The 17,455-nt window shown below is 40.0% G+C and overlaps 1 protein-coding gene and 1 pseudogene across 1 annotated transcript in view; one reads left to right on the forward strand and one right to left on the reverse strand.

Annotated features, from left to right (window-relative positions):
- Positions 1–706: 706 nt before the first annotated feature.
- The window catches only part of PIBF1 (progesterone immunomodulatory binding factor 1), a 229,162-nt gene continuing 212,413 nt past the window's right edge, over positions 707–17,455 (forward strand). Inside the window, exons 1-2 of the mRNA XM_068984596.1 lie at positions 707–958; positions 15,786–15,886. Of these exons, the coding sequence (XP_068840697.1) occupies positions 707–958; positions 15,786–15,886 (353 nt within the window). The remainder of the gene's footprint in view (positions 959–15,785; positions 15,887–17,455) is intronic.
- LOC138089228 (la-related protein 7 pseudogene) lies at positions 3,819–5,565 on the reverse strand (annotated as a pseudogene).

Here is a 17,455-nt window from a genome sequence, read left to right on the forward strand (position 1 = left end):
AAACTTCAGTGATGCAGCATTACCTGTAGAATAAATTTAGAACATATTGAAATATTCAGGGACCTCCACAGTCTTGATTATGCATAAAGGACTACCCTTCTGTGTATTTCTGTGGGGGTGGGGGGGTGGGGTGAGGAGTCACTACTCATTTTCACATAGGCTTGGCCCAACCTGACTACCATTATCTCCTGAGGTTGTTTTACAGTTTCATCCCTTTATACCTTCATACCTGCATGCTTTTCATTTTTTATTACTCCTCTCCAAATCCCTCAAGATTCTAAATCCTCCCTCTGTGTAACCTTTCCCTGACCAGCTCAGAAGTAACTTCTTATCTTATAACGTGTTACATTTATGAGTAGCATTCTTGGATACTAGCGATTTAAGTCTTTATTGTTTATCTCTTTCTTTACACCCAAGTAAGAGACCTGCCCCCAGGAACTGAGTTTTCACTTATCAAAAGTGGGGTTCATAATAGGACTTAATGAGTTTGATTTAATATGTTTGATTTGAGCAGTAATTTACCAATCTGTCCTAGATTTGGGGGTCCTCCCATTTGCATAATAATTTCTTAGGGAATCCTTAGTATATCTTTGATAAACTTTCTGCTTTCCACAAAGAATGTTTGAATATATTTAAATCAATATTTTTTAATCTACAGAAAATTGAAATAGAGTTGGAAACGAAAAGTGACCCGTAATAATTTAAAATGTCTCGAAAAGTCAGCAAGGCATCAAAAAAAATGAACATCTCTAGCTCCCTGGAATCTGAAGATATTAGTTTAGAAACAACAATTCCTACAGATGATATTTCCTCATCAGAAGAGCAGGATGGCAAGATCAAAATCACCAGGCAGCTAATTGAACGGAAAGAACTGCTTCATAATATTCAGTTACTGAAAATAGAGCTATCACAGAAAAATATGATGATCGATAATTTGAAGGTTGATTATCTTACAAAGGTAAGATCATATGTAAATTTTGTTATCAGTGTGCTTTGTTGTCTTCAAACTGCAGATAAATAAGAATTAAACTTATGAATATATAATCGGAACTTGATACTTTTTAACATTTTGAGAAAATAATTATCGGTGTTTTTTTTCTAGCCAAGTTGTTTTTCTGCTTCACTGAGAATTAGCTCTGATAGGATTAGCTGGGTAGGAAGAATCAAGATTATTATTACATTATTGAATCTGTTTAATCCTCTACCGTGGAGATTTGGTTTCTTTTATACCCTCCTATTTGATAGTTCCTGTGTCGTAGTACCAAGTATAACAAATTCAGTTACCGTAGCTTTAATAATTATCTGCCAAATAAGAAGGAATGCCTCAGTCCTTGTTTTTCTGCCTTTTGTGGTTTTTTTTATAGTTAGAGTATTTTATGTAAGACCTGGTAAAGTTGTCACTAGTGATAAAAAAATTTACAGGGATTTCAGAAAGATAGGAGACACTGCTTAAGTCTTACTACTCTGTCTTCTGAGAAAGTCTTCTCTTTCCCCAGAGAAGAGATATGGAAGATGGTAAACCCTCCATCTTTGCTCTTGACTTCCAGCTCTACCTATCTCCTCCCCTCCCATTTGGTTTCAGTTATGTCTTATCTTTTCTCTGTTAAGTCAGTCTTGGGTAGTTCTTGCCTATGTATAGGGATCATGCTGCTAGAAAAATTTCTTGACCACACCTCTCTAGGAAAATGAAATGTCCTAAACCCCAAGGTCTTGATGATGTAAAGAAATCGTTTAGGTACATTTTTAAAAAAACATTAATAGTTAATGTTTATTGAGTGCCTATTCTGTGCCAGACTCTGCTCTGTGAGCTTTTCACGTGTTATCTCATTTGAGCCGTACAACTGTTTGAGGTACAGGTGCTTTTAGAGCATCTTCTCTGACCCATCAAATTAAGTGAACCAATAGAATAAGTTAGATGGGTATTTCGTTAAGTACACAGTAAGTATTAGTTATTGTTGTGGTTATTGACTAAAATAATATTCTCATTGTTTTCACCCTGTTTATTTTTTGTGCCTTTTATACACGTTCATAGGACTACTTGCCTTGTTTGTTGGGTATTTGTCTCTTAATAGAGTGTAAGATTCCTAAGCACAGGAACAGGGGACATCTTTGTAGTCCCTGTTGTAGCTTCAATGCTTAGAACTGTCTCTGGCACCTAGCATATGCTTGGCTGTTTCTTATATGAGTAACTGAACCCCATTTGCTCTTGAAAAAATGGAACCACAACTGGTTAATACCTTACCAAAGCCATTCACAAAGAAGTGATGGAGCCAGGTGGGATTAACACCAGGAAAGCTAAAGCCTGTATTCCATCCAAGTAAGTCTCCTAAGACTTTCTTTTAGGTTCTCTGTGGTGTCACCTACCAAGACTAGGTCACTTGATATTTTATCATTGTATCCAGTGGTTTCCCATTTCTTTTCCTTGAGTCATATTTTTACTCCTCAAATGGATTCCCATGGTGATACTGGCTTATGTATCTCTACCCCTAAGATCTCCTTCACTGGAACTAATTGAAGAACCCCAAGGTAGGTCTCCATTCTTTGACCCAGGCAGTCAACAAATAATCTGTTTTTTAAAATAATTATTTATCTTTTGGTTGTGCTGGGTGTCTCTTGCTATGTGCGACGAGTAGGGGGCCACTCTCTAGTTGTGGTGTGAGGACTTCTCATTGCGGTGGCTTCTCTTGTAGCAGAGCACGAACCCTGGAGTGCGCAGGCTTCAGTAGTTGTGGCCAGGGGGCTGGCTCACTAATTGTCGCACAGGAGCTCAGTTGCCCCGTTGCATGAGGGATCTTCATAGACCAGAAATCAAACCGGTGTCCTTTGCTTTCCAAAAAGGATTCTTAACCACTGGACCACCAGGGAAGCCTTAAGTATTCTGTGGTATTCAGCTGTGTACCACATTCAAAATTACATTTTATTTGGCTACTTTTTAAACTGCTCATTTTCACCTTGCATTGTGCTCAGTTGTCAATGGTTTCTCTTTTTAAAATGTAATGTTTACGTTACTGGAATAGTGGTTTACTCTTGAGATGCTTCCAAGTATAGCAGATTAGAGCTGCAGTCCTAGATGCTCACAGTTTGAGTTTTAATCCTAGCCCTTACATTTACCTTGGACAGATTCCTTAAGTTTTTTGTTCCCTGATTTCCTGTAAAATAATAATCATGTTTTGTACTTCATGGAGTTGTTAGGAAGATTAATCAATGCACATAAACTCTTAGATGGCTGTGATGGAGTGTGTGCTCAGTCATGTCTGACCCTTGTACAATATGTAATAGGGGTAGTTATACTTGCTTAACACTATATTATTATTATTACATTGTATCCCATGGTGCTTTATATAATTTTTTATTGTGGTGGTTTTCTGGTTGGGCTGAAAATGTAGAAAATTAAATTAGTCATATTCCTGAGTTTATGATACATAATCATCATTGACCCTTGCACGATAACTTCTTATTTTGTATGTTTATTCTTTTATTCCTGTAATGCATTTCCCTTCCTCCTCCTCTTTATGTTTGCCTTTATCTTTTAACATTTATTCTTTTTTTTTTTTGATAATTTCAAACACATTTATTTTCTAAATCACTTTGAGGTTGATTTGTGTCATATAATTTCAACAAACGCAAGGTTTACAGAAAAACTGTGGTAAACAATGTAACTGTCTCCAGGAAAAGTCGTATTTACAAATTAAAGAACAACTGTTTAATTAAATGTAGGTTTTAGAAACACATTATGCATTACCACCATAAAAAAAAGATATTCCTAAGAATAGTTCTAGTACCCAGTGAAATCTGAAGAGGTAAACAAAAAAATTTTTTCAGTCATATTCAGAAAATCTAATGTGTTGACTTGCTTGTTGAGTCTTTTCAAGTCTAATCTTTTCAGCTTTGGTGATTAACTTCTCAGTAAGACCTGGTACTTTTCTTTTCACGAGGTTGATTAAGTTTGGCCTGCCTATCTACCAAAATCTTCGGCCAATACCTCTGTTCATGATCACCAGAAAGAATCTCTAGTTTCCAGCAGTGTTTCTTTTTAATTTCTGAATGTGCAGTTACTACTGCTTGAGCATCCTCAGGAGTTTTAAATCTAGCATGGCATTCTGTATCTCCTTCCAGCAAATCAACATAAACAACTTCTGAGATTGCTGCCAAAGTATCCTTGACTTGTTTCCTGCCAGGTAAAGGCTCGGTGCTAATGATCTTCACAATCACACCACTCAGAAACTGTGGTCCTGCTGTATTAACTTTCTCCTGAGGACCACACTCTTCACTGTTTTTTCATTTTTCATTCTGGAATTAGTAGGTACTCCATTTGTTTCCATTTCTGATTGTGATTTTATCTGGGATATTGTTTTTTTTTTAAAGAAGCCATGCTGGCTTTTTGCAGTGCTAAATACTCTTTCTTCAAATGCAACCATTCTGTTTTTGATAGTACTCGTGATGGAATAACCTCTTCTCCCATTTTAGGCCTCTCTTTATGTTTTTTCTTATGCTTTCTTTTTGCTTTCGGTAGGGATCCGTCCTTTATATCTCCAGTATCCTTTTTCCTCTTCCGTAGAGACTTCTAATTCTTTGCTTTCTTTACAAACTTTTGGAGCTTCTTTTTTAATGTTGTCTTTCTGAGACACTTTCGTAACCTTCGCTTTGGGAGTGAGGCAGTCTGCATCTTCAGAGCCACTTCTTTTCCTCTTCCCTGCTTTGACTAAAGGTAAGCTGGATACTTCGGTTTTTTTCTTGTTTTTTCTTTTTCTTTGTGGGTTGCTTTTGGGGTTCAGTAACCTCTACTTCAGAGCTCTCAGATGTGGTCCTTGATCTTTTCTTACAGACACTTTCGTTGCTCGCGTCCATATTTGACTCCTTGGTCTGGATATTGTCGTCTTTCTTTGTTCGGCCTTTCTTCTTCTTTTTCTTTTTCTTTTCTTCAGTTACTGTGACAGCAGGAATGGGCTTGTTTTTCACTGTCTTGGGAACTACACCAGGTTTTCTTGGTGCTTCCTCTGGTGGGTTATTAAGAAACTCAATAGCTTTTGCAGCTTGTTCTTTTGTTTCAAATTCCACGAAGGCAAATCCCTTTGGGTCCCCAGTAGACTTATAATGTAGTATACTTATATAAACAACATTGCTACATTTCCCAAATACTCTCTCAATCCAGCTGTGGTTAACATCCTTGGGAAGTACTTCCACATACACAGTCCGCTCATCCTCATCCTTTGGTCTTTCACCCAGTGGCTTTTTCCTCCTGATTCTGGTGCCTTCTAAATCCAGCTCTACAACAGCAGAACTTTTTAGTGCTCTGGCTATGAACTTTCCATCCGTGGTCAATTTTTTCATTTTGTTGAATGACACAAGAAGTGATATATCAACATATCCATCTCTAGATTTTTCTATCTGCTCTCGAAGAAATCTATCCTTGTGGAGATTTGCATCTCCAAACCAGAAGTCCACTTGCTTCACGATATCTGCAAGCACCTGTTTAACTCTAGACTGTTTCTTTTTTTCTACTTCTTTTTTCTTTTCTATGCTTTCTTCCATTGCCTTTTCTTTATTTCCACTTTTAGTTTCCATTTTCTGTCCAGTTCCCAAAATACAGAGCCAGAGACTGCGTTCTCAACATTTATTCTTTAAAAAAAATTTTTTATTGAGGTATAATTGATTTATAGTATTATATGTTTCAAGTGTACAACATAGTGTTTCACAATTTTTATTTTTCAAGTTATTTATTGATTTATAAATGAAATCAATCAATCAATTAATTTAAATTAATAAATAAATTCAGCTGTGCTGAATCTTTAAACTGCTCACATGGTTTCTCTAGTTGTGGCTAATGGGGACTACTCTCTAGTTGCAGCGCATGAGCTTCTCATCGCGGTGGCTTCCGTTGTTGCAGAGCATGGGCTCTAGGGCGTGCAGGTTTCAGTGTTACAGAGCATGGGCTCAGTGGTTGTGGCGCACAGGCTTAGTTGTCCCATAGCATGTGGGATCTTTCCGGACCAGGGATCGAACCTGTGTACCCTGCATTGGCAGGTGGATTCTTAACCACTGGACCACCAGGGGGCCATCTCATAATTTTTAAAGGTTGTACTCCAATTGTAGTTATTATTATAAACATTTATCTTGAAAATTAGTATTTTTCTTATTTTTTCCTTTACATAAATCTAAACTGCATGTTTTGTTTTAGATTTTATTTCTTTTATAGTTTTTCCTTTCAACTCAGGGCAGTTTTTAAAATCCTTCATGTTGCTACATGTACATGTAGTCCTTTGCTTCCAGCAGCCACAGTCTGGTGTCTACCCATCTGTTCACCCCCTCCCACAGTGATAGGCCCACAGGTTGCCTCCAAACCCTTGCCACCACATGTGGTGTGGCCTTCTTTAGATATTTCTCTTCCAGACCTGATTTGAGATATATATTGGAGAAGGAAATGGTAACCCACTCCAGTATTCTTGCCTGGAAAATTCCATGGGCAGAGGAGCCTGGCAGGCTACGGTCCATGGGATTGCAAAGAGCTGGCCATGACTGAGTGAGTGAGCACATTGACACATATACTCAGGAGTGGAATTTCTGGCTGCGGGATATATGTCTACTTCATTTAAGTGTATTTCCAAATTCCTCTCCAGGATAGCTGCCTACTCTACATTCCTGTGTTTTTTTTGTATACAAGCACTAGAGTTGTTCTGCTTGGAGACCCCTTCAGTTCAGTTTAGTTCAGTTCAGTTCAGTCGTGTCTGACTCTTTGCGACTCCATGAATTGCAGCATGCCAGGCCTCCCTGTCCATCACCAACTCCTGGAGTTCACTCAAACTCATGTCCATCGAGTTGGTGATGTCATCCAGCCATCTCATCCTCGGTCGTCCCCTTCTCCTCCTGCCCCCAGTCCTTCCCAGCATTAGGGTTTTTTCCAGTGAATCAACTCTTTGCATGAGGTGGCCAAAGTACTGGAGCTTCAGCTTCAGTATCAGTCCTTCCAGTGAACACCCAGGACTGATCTCCGTTAGGATGGACTGGTTGGATCTCCTTGCAGTCCAAGGGACTCTCAAGAGTCTTCTCCAACACCACAGTTCAAAAGCATCAATTCTTCAGTGCTCAGCTTTCTTCACAGTCCAACTCTCACATCCATACATGACCACTGGAAAAACCATAGCCTTGACTAGATGGACCTTTGTTGGCAAAGTAATGTCTCTGCTTTTCAGTATGCTATCTAGGTTGGTCATAACTTTCCTTCCAAAGAGTAAGGGTCTTTTAATTTCATGGCTGCAATCACCATCTGCAGTGATTTTGGAGCCCAAAATAATAAAGTCTGACACTGTTTCCATTGTTTCCCCATCTATTTCCCATGAAGTGATGGGACCAGATGCCATGATCTTCGTTTTCTGAATGTTGGGCTTTAAGCCAGCTTTTTCGCTCTCCTCTTTCACTTTCATCAAGAGGCTGTTTAGTTCCTCTTCACTTTCTGACAAAATATTTGCTGTCAAATATGGGAAGAAGTGAGAATCCCCATGGATAGGGGAGCCTGGTGGGTTATAGTCCATAGGGCTGCAAAGAGTCAGACATGACTGAAGCGACTTAGCATGCATGCATGGGAAGAAGTATTATAAGGTAGAAGAATTAATCTGTAATTCGTCAAATCCAGGACACCTGGATTATAAAACGAACTATTACATGTACTACTAAGGTTAAACACTGCCAAATTAAACTGTTATGTGCTGTAGTTTGTAAGATGCATTCTGGCTTCAGAGATGAAAAGTGTGAAGATATGTGAGTCTGGGATTGATGAAGGAATAGTATTTTTCGCCACTCATTTATTCTCCAGAGCTTACCGATGCATTGAACATCCTGTATATGAAGGTGAAAATGTCATGTTCAGCATTGAAAAAAATGAATTTTCCTGCATGAACTGTAGTGCCATGAAAATGGTTGCAAATCACAGGGAGGGTAGGTTTTTGCTGAATTTAATTTGTTACTATTAACATTTAAATGGCCCGATTTTAAGTTATTGAGGTTCCCATCATCAGAAGCTTTCAAGTAGACCTGAATGATCAAGTGTCTTGAATATTATAGGTATTTCTTCTATGGAAAAAGATTGAACCAGCTGTCCAGTGTTCAGCTCTTAGTATGAGAATTTTGAAAAACATTTGTTGCCAGTCACAAAAGTGTGGAAACCATAGCTTAAGCAGGATAAGGATTTTGTTTCTCTGGTATAACAGAATTCTGAATATAGGCAACTTAGACCTGGTATTTACCATTGATATCATTAGAAACCCAGGCTCCTTTTAATCTGCTGGGTGGCTATAAAAATAGCATATGTTTTTCACCTCAAAAGCACAGATGGCTGATCTGCCTCCGCTGTTGTGTCCATGTTCTAGGCAGAAATAAGGAGAAGGGTGATGGAAAAATGCAGCATATGCCAAATGAATTTGTTCTTTAAAGAGCTTTCCTAGAGCTCAGGCTGGTGACCTTGATTGACTAGGACTATATAGCATGGCTACACCTAGGTGCCAGGAGAGGGAAGCTGGGAAGTCTATATTTTTAACTGGACATGTTGCTGCTGCTAGTAAAAATCAGAGTTACTTGAGAAAGAGAGACAAGTAACAGTTTTTTCCTCTCTTCAAGATCTTTCTTAGTTCAGAAATAAGTGAATCTGTATAATCTAACATCTCTCCACACCAATATGGGAACAATATAGTTTTTTATGTTTATTACAGCTTATTACTAGTGGTATGTTGTTGTTCAGTTGCCCAGTCGTGTCTAACTCTTTGTGACCCCATGGACTGCAGCACGCCAGGCTTCCCTGTCTTTCACTATCTTCCAGAGTTTGCTCAAACCCATGTCCATTGAATTGGTGATGCCATCCAACCATCTCATCCCCTGTCACCTGCTTCTCCTCCTGCCCTCAGTCTTTCCCAGCATCAGGGTCTTTTCCAGTGAGTCAGCTTTTCGAATCAGGTAGCCAAAGTATTGGAGCTTTAGCATTCGTCCATGCAATGAATATTCAGGGTTGATTTTCTTTAAGATTGACTGGTTTGATCTCATTGCTATCCAAGGCACTCTCAAGAGTTTTCTCCGACACCAAGTTCAAAAGCATCAATTCTTCTGCACGCAGCCTTCTTTATGGTCCAAGTCTCACATCCGTATGTGACTACTGGAGAGACCATGGCTTTGACTAGATGGACCTTTGTCCGCAAAGTGCTGTCTCTGCTTTTTAATACTTTTCAAAACTAATGGTATAGTTTATTACTAGGACTCATGTTGCTTTGATTTCTCCATCTCTAAAAACCCAAGCAGATTATTCACAGGATACTTCCCAAGCATTGATTCCCATTCCCCACTCAGCTGCTTGCTAACTGAGAGCCCTGGAAGGGGAGTTGCTGAGGCCAGGCTTCCTGATCTTAGAGGACTGTTCGGTGCACTTTTATGCACACTTATTTGCTGTCTAACTCTCCTTGCTTGCTCCACTTCCTTATTCCTCTCCTCCTCACTCTTCTAGCCTGTCAGTTTTTAAATGCTAAAATCTCTTTTTGTTTATCTCTCACTACTGGTGCCTGGGTTCCTCATTGCCTGGGAAGTGCTGGAGGGTATCTCCCTAGCTTGACTGTCTCTGAGTCGAGGGACTTAAATCTAGAAGTCAGTTGAAACTGTTAAAGTTCCCACCCTGAAAAAAGCAGAAGTTTCAGTCCTGACGGTAACAGTCTTCTTGATTTGCAGAATGGTAATTATGAGGAATGTGGTCATCATTTGTTGATTTAAGACATTTATTGAGACATGTGACTGGGAATACAGCAATGAATATGACAAGAGTCCCTTTTTTATGGAGCTCACATTTAAGTGAGAGACAACATCGAACAATTAAATAAGCTGTCTTCAGGGTCATGTGATACTGCATTGCTTAGCAATGGGAATTTTCTGCTTTAGATAGGAAGTCAGCAAATTTTCTCTGTAAAGGTCTGGGCAAGACAGTAAATATTTTAGGCTTTCCAGCTTGCATATGGTGTATTACATATTCTTCCTTCTTTTTTTTTTTTGGCTTTTAACAACTTTAAAAATGTAAAACCTGTTCCTAGCTTGTGGGCTATATAGGAACAGGACATGGGCAGGATTTGGCCCATCAGTTTGATATGTTAACCCTTGCTTTCAATTGTGTGTTAGAGAAGCCATTTGAAGAGTTTAGGCAATTGGACTTATATGTCCTGATTTCTGTTTTCAAAATGTCACTGAAGCAATAGACTAAAAGCAGGTAAGGTTGAAGAGGAAGACAGTACTAGATAATTGCCTTGTGTAAGACTCAAGTTTTTGGCTTCATCTCCTGGAGCCATTTATTGAGACATAGAAGGCTGGAAGAAAACTGATGTAGGAGGTAAAATATAAGTTCTGTTTTGAACACATTAAACTTTAAATGCCAATTAGACTCCCAGATGAAATTGTCACTTTGACTTTAGGGGAAAGTCCATGACTGAGGGTAGGTAGATGTGTCTGTGTGTGTCTGTGTGTTTGTATATAATATACATCAGCATGTGACAGTGTTAGTTGCTCAGTGACTCTTTGCGACCCCTTGGACTGCAGCTTCGAGGCTTCTCTGTCCATAGGACTCTCTAGGCAAGAATACTGGAGTGGGGTGCCATTCCCTTCTCCAGGAGATCTTCCTGACAGGGATCGAACCCAGGTCTCCTGTGTTATACACATGTAAGTACCACATAAAACTTTGTTATTGGATGACATTACCTGGGGAGAATAGAGGACCCCAAACCAAGTCAAGGGGTAGTCAAACATTAGAAATAGGGTAGAGGAAAAAAATCCATCATGGGAACCTGAGAAGCTTAAGAGGGTCCTGTGAGTTAAGGAAGGAAACCAAAAGGAGTATCACATAAGATGAAAGAGGATGCAGTGGTCCACTCTGCCAAATCATGCTATCTTGTAAGATAAATATGCAGAAATAACCATTGGATTGGGCATTATGGAGGGGATTCATAACCTGAACAAGTATTGTTATTGGAATAGTGTGGGACAAAAACCATATGAAAGTTTTATTAAGGATTGACTTATGTTAATCTGCATATTTTAAAGGGTGAACAAGAATTGCCTGGGTTAAAAGGGAGAGAGTAAAGAATTTTTTAAATGGACTAAGAGTCAGCTCAAGTGTATGGAGACTTAAGAGAGAGCATAACATGTTTGAGGAGTGGCAAGCATTTATTTTAGCTAGAATAGAGTTTTCTTTTAAGCTAGTGACAACAGGCATGGTTGGCAAGGGCCAGATCAAGAAGGAATAGTAGAGGGACTTCCCTCGTGGTACAGTGGATAAGAGTCCTCCTGCCAGTGAAGGAGATACAGGTTCTGTTCCTGGTCCAGGATCCCACATACCATGGAGCAACTAAGCCCCAAGAGCCAGGACTACTGAGCCCAGCTACTGAAGACCTTGACGCCCTAGAGCCCGTGCTCCACAACAAGAAAAGCCACCACAGCCAGAAGCCCACACACCACAAGGAACAGTAGCCCCTGCTGTCCACGACTAGAGAAAGCCCACATGCAGCAACGAAGACCCAGCACAGCCAAAATTAAATAAATAATAAGTAACTTTAAAAAGAAAAAAAGAGTAGTGTAGAATGCCATGAACTTTGGAATTTATTCTGAAGACAGTGAGGATCCTCTGAAGGATTTAACACTGGGGAAATACATTTTTGATAGCATTTTTAAAAGATACGGTAAAGGGAGATAGTTTTGGAGATTCACAAAACTGAAGGTGGGGAAAGAGTAGGAAACCACTGTCATAATCTAGGTAAGATATGACAGGGATTTAACGAAGACTTGTCAGTGGATGTTAAAGAGGATGGTGTAGTTGTGACACCTTTTTATGGAATAAACTCAACAATAAAAAAACTGATTTTTGATCAGAATAAGCAATGGGAGAGATGTATCAAATGTGACTGAAATTTTTTTGCTCTGGAGATCAAGGAGATGCAAAGAATATAAGATTAGGTGAGGTGGGTGACTAGGTTCATTTTAGACATTTGTAGCATCACCCATGTAGTAGTCAGTTGAAGACATGTTTCAGACAGATATATGGATCTACAATATGTGCAGAGTCTGCCCAGGAAAAAATTATCTGGGCAAGGCACCAGCATATAAACCCCAATTGTCAAAGAGTTTTTCAGTGAGATTCAGTTCAGTTCAGTCACTCAGTCATGTCTGACTCTTTGCGACCCCATGAATCACAGCACACCAGGCCTCCCTGTCCATCACCAACTCCCGGAGTTCACTCAGACTCACGTCCATCGAGTCCGTGATGCCATCCAGCCATCTCATCCTCGGTCGTCCCCGTCTCCTCCTGCCCCCAATCTCTCCCAGCATCAGAGTCTTTTCCAATGAGTCAACTCCTCATGAGGTGGCCAAAGTACTGGAGCTTCAGCGTTAGCATCATTCCTTCCAAAGAAATCCCAGGATTGATCTCCTTCAGAATGGACTGGTTGGATCTCCTTGCAGTCCAAGGGACTCTCAAGAGTCTTCTCCAACACCACAGTTCAAAAGCATCAATTCTTCAGTGCTCAGCCTTCTTCACAGTCCAGCTCTCACATCCATACATGACCACAGGAAAAACCATAGCCTTGACTAGAGGGACCTTAGTCGGCAAAGTAATGTCTCTGCTTTTCAATATACTATCTAGGTTGGTAATAACTTTTCTTCCAAGAAGTAAGCGTCTTTAAATTTCATGGCTGCAGTCACCATCTGCAGTGATTTTGGAGCCCAAAATAATAAAGTCTGACACTGTTTCCACTGTTTCCCCATCTATTTCCCATGAAGTGATGGGACTGGATGCCATGATCTTCTTTTTTTGAATGTAGAGCTTTAAGCCAACTTTTTCACTCTCCTCTTTCACTTTCATTAAGAGGCTTTTTAGTTCCTCTTCACTTTCTGCCATAAGGGTGGTGTCATCTGCATATCTGAGGTTATTGATATTTCTCCCAGGAATCTTGATTCCAGCTTGTGTTTCTTCCAGTCCAGCATTTCTCATGATGTACTCTGCATAAAAGTTAAATAAGCAGGGTGACAGTATACAGCCTTGACATACTCCTTTTCGTATTTGGAACCAGTATGCTGTTCCATGTCCAGTTCTAACTGTTGCTTCCTGACCTGCATCCAGATTTCTCAAGAGGCAGGTCAGGTGGTCTGGTATTCCCATCTCTTTCAGAATTTTCCAGTTTCTTGTGATCCACAAAGTCAAAGGCTTTGGCATAGTCAATAAAGCAGAAATAGATGTTTTTCTGGAACTCTCTTGCTTTTTCCATGATCCAACGGATGTTGGCTATTTGATCTCTGATTCCTCTGCCTTTTCTAAACCCAGCTTGAACATCAGGGAGTTCACAGTTCACGTATTGCTGAAGCCTGGCTTGGAGAATTTTGAGCATTACTTTACTAGCATGTGAGATGAGTGCAGTTGTGCAGTAGTTTGGGCATTCTTTGGCATTGCCTTTCTTTGGAATTGGAATTAAAACTGACCTTTTCCAGTCCTGTGGCCACTGCTGAGTTTTCAAATTTGCTGGCATGTTGAATGCAGCACTTTTACAGCATCATCTTCAGGATTTGAAACAGCTCCACTGGAATTCCATCACCACCACTAGCTTTGTTCATACTGATGCTTTCTAAGGCCCACTTGACTTCACATTCCAAGATGTCTGGTTCTAGATTAGTGATCACATCATCATGATTATCTGGGTCATGAAGATCTTTTTTGTACAGTTCTTCTTGTATTCTTGCCATCTCTACTTAATATCTTCTGCTTCTGTTAGGGCCATACCATTTCTGTCCTTTATCGAGCCCATCTTTGCATGAAATGTTCCCTTGGTATCTCTAATATCCTGAAGAGATCTCTAGTCTTTCCCATTCTGTTGTTTTCCTCTATTTCTTTGCATTGATTGCTGAAGAAGGCTTTCTTATCTCTCCTTGCTGTTCTTTGGAACTGTGCATTCAAATGCTTATATCTTTCCTTTTCTCCTTTGCTTTTCTGTTCTCTTCTTTTCACAGCTATTTGTAAGGCCTCCCCAGACAGCCATTTTGCTATCTTGTATTTCTTTTCCATGGGGATGGTCTTGATCCCTGTCTCTTGTACAATGTCATGAACCTCATTCCATAGTTCATCAGGCACTCTATCTATCAGATCTAGGCCCTTAAATCTATTTCTCACTTCCACTGTATAATCATAATAAGTGATTTGATTTAGGTCATACCTGAATGGTCTAGCCGTTTTCCCTACTTTCTTCAATTTGAGTCTGAATTTGGTAATAAGGAGTTCATGATCTGAGCCACAGTCAGCTCCTGGTCTTCTTTCTGTTGACTGTATAGAGCTTCTCCATCTTTGGCTGCAAAGAATATCATCAGTCTGATTTCAGTGTTGACCATCTGGTGATGTTCATGTGTAGAGTCTTCTCTTGTGTTGTTGGAAGAGGGTGTTTGCTAAGACCAGTGCATTTTCTTGGCAAAACTCTATTAGTCTTTGCCCTGCTTCATTCTGCATTCCAAGGCCAAATTTGCCGGTTACTCCAGGTGTTTCTTGACTTCCTACTTTTGCATTCCAGTCCCCTATAATGAAAAGGACATCTTTTTTGGGTGTCAGTTCTAAAAGGTCTTGTAGGTCTTCATAGAACCATTCAACTTCAGTTTCTTCAGCATTACTGGTTGGAGCATAGACTTGGATAACTGTGATATTGAATGGTTTGCCTTGGAGACGAACAGAGGTCATTCTGTCGTTTTTGAGATTGCATCCAAGTACTGCATTTCGGACTCTTTTTTGACCATGATGGCTACTCCGTTTCTTCTGAGGGATTCCTGCCTGCAGTAGTATATATAATGGTCATCTGAGTTAAATTCACCCATTCCAGTGCATTTTAGTTCGCTGATTCCTAGAATGTCGATGTTCACCCTTGTCATCTCTTGTTTGACCACTTCCAATTTGCCTTAATTCATGGACCTGACATTCCAGGTTCCTATGTAATATTGCTCTTTACAGCATCAGATCTTGCTTCTATCACCAGTCACATCCACAACTGGGTATTGTTTTGCTTTGGCTCCATCCCTTCATTCTTTCTGGAGTTATTTCTCCACTGATCTGCAGTAGCATATTGGGCACCTACCGACCTGGGGAGTTCCTCTTTTGGTATCCTATCATTTTGCCTTTTCCTACTGTTCATGGGGTTCTCAAGGCAAGAATACTGAAGTGGCTTGCCATTCCCTTCTCCAGTGAACCACATTCTGTCAGGCCTCTCCACCATGACCTGCCCGTCTTGGGTTGCCCCACAGGCATGGCTTGGTTTCATTGAGTTAGACAAGGCTGTGGTCCTAGTGTGGTTAGATTGACTAGTTTTCTGTGAGTATGGTTTCAGTGTGTCTGCCCTCTGATGCCCTCTTGCAACACCTACCATCTTACTTGGGCGTGGGGTATCTCTTACCTTGGGCGTGGGGTATCTCTTCATGGCTGCTCCAGCAAAGCACAGCCGCTGCTCCTTACCTTGGACAAGGGGTATCTCCTTACCACCGCCGTTCCTAACCTTCAACGTGGGATAGCTCCTCTAGGCCCTCCTGTGCGCGCAGCCACCGCTCCTCGGGTTGCTCCTCCCGGCCGCCGGCCCTGGCCTCAGAGAGATTAGATTAAGGGAAAAATAATCCCAATGACAGCCTGGTAAAAAATGATTTATGAGGCAGCAGATTCAGAGCATAGTTTAATAACCATTTGTATGAACAAACAGAAGGTTTTATTATATTTGCAAATTGACCTTGTTATTTACCTTTTTCTCTTGATTAAGATTGAAGAATTGGAGGAGAAACTTAATGATGCACTTCACCAGAAGCAGGTACTAGCCCTGAGATTAGACAACCAATTGACTTTCCAACAAAAAGATGCCAGGTAAAAGTTTTAAAAATCAACAATATCTATTTAGCAGTTAAAAATAATGTCATTACCTATTCGTGCATGTGATTCTAAGCTAAAATAGAGAAATCTTAAAGACAGTAATCATTTTTGCATCCAGACTAAGAAAAAACTACTTGATATAATACACAAAAATACAAAAAGCCAGAATTTGATATTCATTCAATACATATTACAGATATAACTGAACCATACATGAAAATGGAAGCACTCTAAACTTATCACCACTTAACTTCCTGTCTTTTTTCCTCAGCTGTTTGTAAGACCTCCTCAGATAACCCTTTTGCCTTTTTGAATTTCCTCTTCTTAGGGATGGTCTTGATCACTGCCTCCTGTACAATGTCATGAACCTCTGTCCATAGTTCTTTAGGCACTCTATCTATCAGATCTAGTCCCTTGAATCTATTTGTCACTTTCACTGTATAATCATAAGGGATTTGATTTAGGTCATAGCTGAATGGTCTAGTGGTTTTCCCCACTTTCTTCAATTTATGTCTGAATTTGGCAATAAGGAGTTCATGATCTGACCCACAGTCAGCTCCTGGTCTTGTTTTTGCTGACTGTGTAGATCTTCTCCATCTTTGACTGCAAATAATATAATCAATCTGATTTTGGTATTGACCATCTGGTGATGTCCAAGTGTAGAGTCTTCTCTTGCGTTTTTGGAAGAGGCTGTCTGCTATGACCAGTGCATTCTCTTGGCAAAACTCTGGTAACCTTTGCCCTGCTTCAGTTTGTACTCCAAGGCCAAACTTGCCTCTTAACTCCAGATATTCTTGACTTCCTACTTTTCCATTCCAGGTCCCTATAATGAAAAGGATATCTTTTTTGGGTGTTAGTTCTAGAAAGTCTTGTAGGTGTTAAAAGAACCATTCAGCTTCTTCACCATTACTGGTTGGGGCATAGACTTGGGTTACTGTGATATTGAATGGTTTGCCTTGGAAACAAACAGATCATTCTGTCATTTTTGAGAATGCACCCAAGAACTGCATTTTGAACTCTAGAAGAGAAATTGAAGGCAGAGGGGAAAAGGAAAGATATACCCATTTGAATGGAGAGTTCCAAAGAATAGCAAGGAAAGATAAGAAAGCGTTCCTCAGTGATCAATGCAAAGAAATAGAGGAAAACAACAGAATGGGAAAGACTAGAGATCTCTTCAAGAAAATTACAGATACCAAGGGAACACTTCATGCAAAGATGGGCTCAATAAAGGACAGAAATGGTATGGACCTAACAGAAGCAGAAGGTATTAAGAAGAGGTGGCAAGAATAAACAGAACTATACAAAAATATCTTCCCCAGATAACCACGATGGTGTGATCACCCACCTAAAGCCAGACATCCTGGAATGCAAAGTCAAGTGGGCCTTAGGAAGCATCACTACGAACAAAGCTAGTGGAGGTGATGGAACTCCAGTTGAACTATTTCAAATCCTAAAAGATGATGCGTTTGAAATGCTGCACTCAATATACCAGCAAATTTAGGAAACACAGCAGTGGCCACAGAACTGGAAAAGGTCAGTTTTCATTCTAGTCCCAAAGAAGGG

The sequence above is a fragment of the Capricornis sumatraensis genome, chromosome 12, assembly GCF_032405125.1.
Source record: "Capricornis sumatraensis isolate serow.1 chromosome 12, serow.2, whole genome shotgun sequence".
Lineage (NCBI taxonomy): Eukaryota > Metazoa > Chordata > Mammalia > Artiodactyla > Bovidae > Capricornis > Capricornis sumatraensis.